This window comes from Alexandromys fortis, unplaced genomic scaffold, assembly GCF_014885135.2.
Source record: "Alexandromys fortis isolate MF-2015 unplaced genomic scaffold, M_Fortis_MF-2015_v1.1 scaffold_96, whole genome shotgun sequence".
NCBI lineage: Eukaryota > Metazoa > Chordata > Mammalia > Rodentia > Cricetidae > Alexandromys > Alexandromys fortis.
This window is the reverse complement of record NW_026068053.1, coordinates 3,490,477-3,499,758: the sequence shown is the minus strand read 5'-3', so window position 1 is coordinate 3,499,758 and position 9,282 is coordinate 3,490,477. Positions and strand designations below refer to the sequence as shown.

Here is a 9,282-nt window from a genome sequence, read left to right as displayed (position 1 = left end):
TTAGAATGGTTTCCTACTGGCTTTACCACACCTCAGTTTGGGAGAAGAATTTTCACCTGAAATTTGGAATGTTGACCAATACAACTGAATACTTTTAGAACATGGTCAAGTCTAATGATACTATGTATAGACAGCATTGAATAGCCATAAGAACAGTACTCAAAATCTTAGCCTCTCAAGTATACTAGTTAATGTAGAGGATATAAAAATAACCTACTTAAACTTTCTAGCTTTCTTGTTTGTTCAATTAGTGCTTATTAGACATCTTTGAGAAGGACAGTCAAGTAATACATTTGGTTTAGTTATTATTTTTTATCCTAAGTCATCATGCTTCCATTTATCCTAAGGAGCGCTATAATTTTCTAGTCAGAATAATGATGCATAATCCTTCGTAAAAATCAATACAATAAAAAATCTAGGAAGATGAAAAAAAAGAAATTAGAAATGTACATGGTCCCATTTTGCCTATTTTAAACTCTAGTCTGTGCTTTTCTAAGGTATAATATGGAGACTTTTCTGCTCGTAGTTTCTACTTCTGTCACCTCAAGATTCTCATAAACAAGAAATTTCCATTTTCTTTTCTCCCATAGGAGAACATCTCATCAGAAGAGAAACACAACAAGGTGATACCAAAGGACAAATCTTAATAAAGCTCGATTTTCGCGGAGTCTTAAGGACTTCCCACAAGGCAGGGAACCAGGACTGCTCTTCGGGCTGATGAGGGAGGGGGACTTGATTGGGGGAGGGGGAGGGATATGGGAGGCGGTGGAGGGGAGGAGGCAGAAATCTTAAATAAATAAATAAATATCATCTGGTGTGCTCTACCAGTGTGGATGACGTTGAAACGGAAGGAGGCGAAGCAACAGCTTTCTGCTCCAGTAAGTCAAATAAATAAAACAACAAACACGGCCGCCTTCTTCCTTCGGAAAACAAAGGTTCCAGTTAGTGTGAGTCTCGGTATTTCTACTTGTGGAATACTGTCATGGATTTCCAAAATGAAAGACCAGTTCTGAGTAATGAACAATCTCCCTTCAGAGCAGGAAACTGCTACCAGGCGCTCCTTGGCGATTGTGTGTAATCATCAGAAATATGAGCAGAGTTGACCTTCCAAGTTGGTGCTTTACCTGCTCAGTGTCACAGTGGGTGCTGTCAGAGAGACCATGACTAAAAGCCCCTGATGAAGACTTCTCTGCCAAATCCCAAAAGTATTTGCTTGCCAAATGTGCCTGAGATGCTCATGGCATATGCTCAGATCCGTGTAGGAGCTGGATGTGGCAAGTGCTCTTGAGTTTACAGAGCATTTGTATCCAGTTTGTAGGGATGCAGCATACTGTACTGTGGCCGTATGCCAGTACCATCCAGAAATAGCCTTCTGCTCTTTCAAGAGGAGTCTGCCTAGGTTTATATAAGGTCTTGATAGGAAAGCCCTGTTTGATGACATCCATTTTTAAAAAATGCTTTGTACATAGTGTTCTGTCTCCTGTCTGTTGCTGGGATATAACACCCTGACCGAAAGCAACTTAAGGGAGGAAGGGATTATTTGGCTTACATTTATTTCTAGGTCACTGAGGAGAGTCTGGGCAGTAGCTCAAGCTAGTGTGTCAAAGCAACTAGCACTGTGCTTTCCCATGCTTACTTAGCTTACTTACACAGTTCAGGACTACCGCCTGCCCAGCGAATGGTGCTGCCCACAGTGGGGTGGGCTGTCCTTTATCCATTAGTAACCACATCAGTCTTCCACAGACATGCCATAGGCCAGTTTCATCTAGGTAATCCCTCAATTGAGATTCCCTTTTCATGTGACTCTAGGCTAAGTCAGAACAACCTGTACAAGAGCATAGCGAAATCACGCTTTCAGGGGAACATGGAGGAATGGACAGCATGGCTGGTTGTTTTGAAGATGATTTGGGCAGGTGTCCTTACCTGGTTTTGGCTGTGTACTTTTCATGTCAAGCTGTCATTTCTCAGGATTAAAAGTGTAGAAAGAATATCAATAATCAGTGTTTAGGAGGTGAACTCCCCTGTTACCATTCTTGGACGAGTGAGTTGTCTGGTATCCAAGGCAAATGCTTCACATGTTGCTTTTGTTTCTTTTCCAGGTTTTTTTTTGTATTTATTTTGCTTATTTTTGAATGTCATTTTAATTTAAAATCTTAGTAGTGTGTGTGTGTGTGTGAATGTGTGCCTTCTAACACACCTATGGTGGTCAGAGGATGAGTTTCAAAAGTTGCTTCTTTTCTGGCAGTGTGGGATCCTGGGATTGAACTCAGGTCATCAGGCCTGCGTGGCAGGCACCGCTAATCTCTTGAGTCATACACTTGTTTTGACATGGTACTGTGTGTCAAAGCAACTAGCACTGTGCTTTCCCTAAACCATGCAACTAAGGAGTAGAAATGCCAGTCTGGAGCATGCTCATGAGATCCCTTGAGGTTTCCAAGTGTAATCAGTAGCCACCTACAAATAAAGCCTCCCAGAGAGTTGCATTGTGCACCAACCGTCATGAAGTTCACCTGTCAGTATGAGGATGGTGGCAAATACTGAGTTTTGAGGTTGATGAGGCAAATCTTGTAAGCACCAGACCAGACCACTGGAACCCTCCAACAGAACAGTGATGGACAGCTATCAGAATGAGTTGATTTCATTGCATGTGGGCCAGGCAGGACGACAGCAGAGAATTACATCAGGCTACCTGGGGCAGTGAGGCAATGCTAAGCGTGAGTCAGAAGGGAACCCCACAGGCTGGGCTCTGAAGGTTAATTCTATCACTTTGCAGTGGAGTTCTTTGCCTACTGAGAGTCATGGCAAGGGGAAATTGACAGGCCTGCCACATATGGCTCACAGATGAACAGAGAGTGGGCCATATGTGCTGTGTACCTCTGAACATTGGCTTTTGGCTGTACCTGTATACCGAGAAACAGCAGTGCTGTTGCCTGGAAGCATGACCTCCTTTCCCCACTCTCTGTGACCCTCTGCATGGTCCATAACAGTGAGGTCATGTCAACTGAAGTATCCCTTCAGCCATCTGGTGATTCATGTGCCCTGCTCCCTGCCTGCAACAGGCTAGAACACTGCCAAGTCAGCTGCAGAAGACGGCTGCCCCCCATCCTGCCAGATTGCAGTGGCGTCTTCAGAGGCTCCCCTTGAGCCATATGTCAGGGCTGAGAGGAAAAAAAATTCTACAAAATGAACGCACTGGTTGATTAATAGGTAAGCTGCTGTGTGCATGTGTGTACCTGTGCTGTGACTCAAAGTGACAAGAGCAGGTGAAGGGCTTGTGCCTGCCTTTTTAATGTCACGATGGAATTTTAAATGTGTCACCTACATTCATACATGTATCATCTAAGTTTATAAACTAGGGCAGCTAGAACAAACTGGCTTACTTAAAACAACATGATTTTATTATCTCATTGAACTAGAGGCCAGAAGTTGGCGCTCAAGGAGCTGACAGAGGCTGTTTTTTCTGGTCCCCAGATGGACGCACCGCCTCTTTCAACACTGAGTGGTTGCCACCAAACCTTGGCATCCCTGGCTTGGAGAGATAGCACTCCAACATGTCCCTCTCCTCACATGTTCTCCTCTCTGTGTCTGTGTCTCAGTATTCAAACCTCCCACTTTTTTTCAGGTATATAGGATGGGGATCCATCTGAATCCAGTATGATCTCAATATAACTTGATTACTTCTAGAAATAAAACTCTTATTTTTTATAAAACATAATTTTTATAGATTCTTTGGGAATTTCACATCACACACCCTAATCTCCCTCACTTCAGAGGCCCTCCATATCTGCCATTTACTCTTGTAGCATCCCCCCAGAAGAAAATAAATATTAATTAAAAGAGCAAAACGAAAACCCACTTCACTCCAACATCTTTCTTGTCCCTCCATTACCTATTTTTCTCAGTGGCGTTGAGAGCTACAGTGTGTCACCCAGTACACCCTTTAGTCCAAATAACTTTATTTGCAAATGTTCATTGCAATGAGTTGTTGGTCTGGTTCAAGGCCTCTGGCTTCTGGTATACCACCATTACTGGACCCTCATTGAAACTCTTCTCAGATATTCTGCTGCTACCCCAAGTCATGGAGATCCTGTGACTATGTTTCCCCAGGACCAGTCCCTTCATGTACGTTAGCAGGAAGATGTTGTGGTGGGCCAATCAGAGGCCCTGGATGCGGGCCTGGGTGGTAGCTGAGTTGGTCTCAGGTGAACAGTGGGGCCGGCTCTTACAAGTATGGAGGCAGCTCTCTATCTGGGTTGGTATTGTGTTAATTATACTTTATTTTTTAATTTATTTTCTATTTGTATGTGCTTGTGTGTGAGAGCAAGTCTATGTGAAAACAAATTCTCTCTCTCTCTCTCTCTCTCTCTCTCTCTCTCTCTCTCTCTCTCTCTCTCTCTCTCTCTCTCTCTCTTTCTCTCTCTCCTCATTGTTTTTCTCCCTACCCCCCTGCCCCCTCCCATCCATACCTCCCTCTGTTCTCTGTCTGGGATAGCAGGATAACATCAAATGTTTCCTCATTGTTCTTCTAATTTTTTTGAGGCAGACTATCTCACTGAACCTGAAACCTGAGCTCACAGAATGGGACAGGCTAAGTGCCAAAGATCCCTGCCTCTGTTTCTCCAAAAGTGGGACTGCAGGCAAGTGCCACCAGACCTGGCTTTTATACACAGTATAAATTAGCATTTTGAAACTATAATTTGAATTGGAGACATAGCAGATAATTTTACTGGAGGAATCTTTAACATATCCATAATGGGAGCTACTTGCGTAGTGTGACTTCTCTTACTGAAAGTCCTAGTGTTCTTTCAATGCTCTGGGCATTCTGATATCAAGGTTTAGTTGAACACTATTGGTGATCTGGTATTAACTGTTGCTCAATGTGCCTATCCTGATTTTTACGTTTATGGATTCTGTTTTCAGACTTTATAGGTTCTTTCTTGTGTGAGCCATTTCATCTTTTTGCTGTCTACTGTGCTGAAACATCTTGATTAAAAATTGATTGTGATTTTAGACTTTGCTTGTATTCACCTCCAGACTGTAGTTTTATGTTGGATATGAAATCGGTTGACTCGCACAGATGCCCTCCTTCCCTTCGTATGCCACCCCGGACCACTGTGTCCACCTGTAGTGGCGAAGGGAGAGGTGGAATGACTATGGCTCTTTGGCCTGACCTGAACAGGCAACCTGCTGCTTAGTTACTGTCTTTTCCTGCTCACTGTAAGAGCATCAGCATGGTGGCTCACTACAGCAGGAGAAAGGGATTTTTCACATCCATTTTGAGGGCTGGAATCTCTTTCAGCTTACAATATGAGCTGCAGTAAATCTCCCATTGTGGGCTTCTTTCAAACTTCCTGTATTGTACTATTAAGCATCCTCCCAGGAACTAGAAGACACAGGGACTTGCTTAATCACTCCATGCCCGTTATCATGGGGACTCTCTTTGCAGGATGTGGGGCATGATATTCCCTTGTGGTTAAGATAACATTTGTGCCCAGTTGTAAAGCATGCAATACAAAGTGAAATAGTTGTAAAATTATCCTCAGAGCTTATGGAAGAAAGGAAGGATGTTATTGACATTAATTTGCCTAACTTCACAAAATCAGTATGCTGGAGAATCTAGGCTGGGCACATATTTCTGTTTTATTCTCTTGCATTGTTAACTGTATTTTTATGTTGTGCTTCACCCTCAAGGAGGCTTGCCTTTCATGGGCAGTAAAAGTTTATCTACAAAAAGATGCAGATGAGACTTGAGCTGCTAGTACAGCTTGTGATGTGCACAGAATTACATCCCACTGGCTGCAAGACTCTCATCTGCCTTCTGAAGTCTTTGATCACTATTCTTGTACATTTGCAAAAATGATTTTTTATTAGAAGAGATTAATAACAGCACTGTGGTGATAGAGTAGGGTTCGTGTGGGATGATGATACAATCTTCCAGAGAGAGAGAGAATAGAAAGTGGGATGTAAAAAAGAAGGGAAGGGGAAGGAGAGATAGGGTAAGAAACAGAGCAGTGTGTTGGTTATTCCCAAAATGTGGTCCCTGCACCAGCCACATCAGTATTACCTAGTAACTTGTTATAACGGCAAGTTGCTTCCATCTGATGCATTACTGCATCAGAAATTCTGTGGGTGAGATAGTTCAATGGGTCCTCCATTTGATTCTGATACATGGTAAAATCTGACAGCCACTGCTATAATTTAGATTATCAGAAGATTATTTTGTTCACAGTTTTACTGATAACTATGTAGTAATTCTTCAGTAATATGATGTCAAAGCGAGATCTTTCCCAAGTCTGTTAACTAAGCACTTGTTCAACGTCTAATGCATATAAAGGATAAAGTTGGGTATATAATATATGCTACTTATTTTAACTACTATAGGGAATGAAGTTGAATAAAATTTGTCCCTCCAATAATGAGCTCTTCTTCAGTGGATAAACTGATTTGTATTTGACTTGTCATTGAAATAAAATTGAAAATGACACAATATCTTGCCTCTTTGTTGTTGTATGCCCTCTCCCAAAATTAAAAATACATGCCAAATTCATGATTGTGCCATTAGTATTAAATGGTCCTTTGCCCTTTTTAAAGAATGAAGTTGTCACTAAAACATTAGCTATTGGGGGCTGGAGAGATGGCTCAGAGGTAAAGAGCACTGTTTGCTCTTCCAGAGGTCCTGAGCTCAATTCCCAGCAACCACATGGCGGCTCACAACCATCTGTAATAAGATCTGGTGTCCTTTTCTGTACTGTAGGATACATGCAGGAAGAACCCTGTATATATAATAAATAAAAATCTTAAAAAATCAGCTATTGAATCATATTATTAACATGGCCAGCTATCAACACAGAATTCACAGCCTCATGTTTCTCTGACACGGTTTCTGTGTTACAAAGCAGTTCCAACCTGAGGTAAACCATGATCATCTAGCTCAACAATGAAATAAATATGAAGGTCACCTTCCTTCTATTTATTTAGCTTTTATTAAAAGAAGTGCTAAGGTACTGAGATGTAGTACATCATATTTATTAACAAAATTATTAACAAATATACAAAACTTTTACATGTAATTCTCTTACATCCATTTCTTTTCTATAATACTGGTTTGTTCAAGTAGGTTATCTACAGTATGTAAACATCCCTTGGATTGACTTTACACAGATTAGGAAAGCCTTCTAACCCATGCTTTTATCAGATACTTCTTTATATTTGGCTTTCGTTGGTTGCTTCTAATCTCCACATTTGGCACATGGAAGAGACATCTACAGTGCAAAAGAGGCAGCTTTTCCGGTTTCCTTCCGACTTTTGCAAGGGCATAACAAGCTGAGAGGAGAACAGTGCAGTCTGACTCACTGATGCTTGATTAGCTGTAATGCCAACCCTTCGTTCAGCTATTAAACTTGAGCACAAGTCAATGTCTCTTCCTTCTCCCACCCTTCCCACCCCTCCCTCATGCAAGGCCCAGTCAATCTTAACCTTGTCTCAAAAAGGTTAAATGAAATACCATCCATCTTAGAACAATTTTACTGAGGAATAATTTTTTCAGTGGTGTGTGTGTATGCGTGCGTGTTGATTTCTGCATATCTGATGATCTGGAAAAACAATCTGAAATGGAGAACAATGATAAAATGGGTACTTTTCGTGGTGGCAAAATGTCAAAGGCCTTGGTGAATAGTTAAAAAAAGCCAAGCTTTTGTTCATAATACTTCAAGTCTTTGAATACAGTGTGGGGTAAAAATAAATAAAACGTCTAAAAACGGTGACTGGAGATTCTGCCCTCTTCTTCCTGGGTTTTCTTCTGATTATTTAACTTAGTCTAACCAAGTAAAGCTGATCCAGAGAGAGCTCTGCTAGGTCCACTCACTCCCATCCTCACTGACCAGCACAATATTGCTCCTGTGGCGGCCACACCTCGTGCAGAGAAGCGACCTTTGAGAACGTCTGGGTTTGGATGCGCCTCGACCTCCGGGCTTCCGTCACCACACGGGCGCGGACCCCTCCGACGCCCCGTAGAGTTCCGCGAGTTTCCGGAAGCGGGGCCCCCAGTCTGTGAGGAAGTCAAAGCTCTGCTCCGAGTCCGAGGTGGCTGACTGCAGGGAGCTGAGCGAGCCGGCCACAGAGCCTTCCCCCTCGAACATGTAGGTCTGCAGCGAGTCGAAGGGCGGCGCCCACAGGTCCATGTCGGCCTCGTAGAGCTTGGCCAGCACGTAGCTGTGCACCGTGCTGCTGATGGCGCACGTCTGAGGCACGTAGCGGGAGAGGCTCTCGATCTCGGGGAGCATGTCCTGCCGCGCCTTCGGGGCGCCCGCCTGCGCCTCGCGCGGGTTCCACATGGCCGCGATGTCGAAGGCCTCCGTGTCCTCCTCGCCGCCGCCCTCGTCGTCATAGCGCACGATGTTCTCGTGGATGTTCTCGTCGTCGTCGATGATGTAGGGCTGCTTCCGGTGCCGCCTCATGGACAGGATGAGCAGTACCAGCACTGGCGGCACACAGAGAAAGGCACGGGTCAGTCCCCGGGGACAGTGGCGGCCAGGGCGAGCTCTGGGCGTTTCAAACCCCAGTTACTTAACCAGCTCAGCCTGACTCCCCCTCCTGCATTGTTATATTAGGAGCTCCTGGGCAAATGAGGCTTTCTGTTTCTTCAGCTGATTCGTAAAACACAGCACAGCTTCATAGAAGCCTGTTGCTTTGAAACTCTGTGTAGACACAGAACCAACCAGTATGAAATCCCACTAAGATGCCACAAAGCATATAGAAGATATGCAACCTCCTTATAGAATAATGAGTTTAGTATACATTTACTATAACCTAAAAATCTCGTGTAGGTGAGATTGGAGGGTGTAGACATTCTGCTTTCTTGCTTTAGCATCTTAACAGGATTCCACTATAACTACAACCATATACTGAGAAATAATGAAGGTAGACACTTATGGTAGGTGTCAGCAAAAATAATTGTCTTTTTATGCCTCATTCAAAAACTAACAGCATTGTGGGTAGGGGTTTATCGGACTCCAAACCTAACTGAGGAGCTTTGGTGTTTTCTTCAGGAGTTTGGCTCCTGGTAGGTCAGCCTTGATCCAGAGAAAGCTCTGCACTAGAATATCTGGATGACACAAAGTGGAGTAGTTGGGTATTTATTTATTTATTTATTTATTTATTTATTTATTTTTAAAAAGGACACAAAGTTGGGGATGCGGTGGGAATATGGGTAGACCTAGGAGGAATTTAGGGGTGAATATACATGATTAGGATATAGTGTATGAAATTCTAAAAAAAAATAAT

At 43.1% G+C, this 9,282-nt stretch overlaps 1 protein-coding gene across 1 annotated transcript in view; it reads right to left on the bottom strand.

Annotated features, from left to right (window-relative positions):
* Nucleotides 1–7,458: 7,458 nt before the first annotated feature.
* Nucleotides 7,459–9,282, bottom strand: part of Cdh20 (cadherin 20) — a 62,380-nt gene continuing 60,556 nt past the window's right edge. The window contains exon 11 of the mRNA XM_050119767.1: nt 7,459–8,479. Within this exon, the coding sequence (XP_049975724.1) occupies nt 7,977–8,479 (503 nt within the window). The 3' untranslated portion in view covers nt 7,459–7,976. The remainder of the gene's footprint in view (nt 8,480–9,282) is intronic.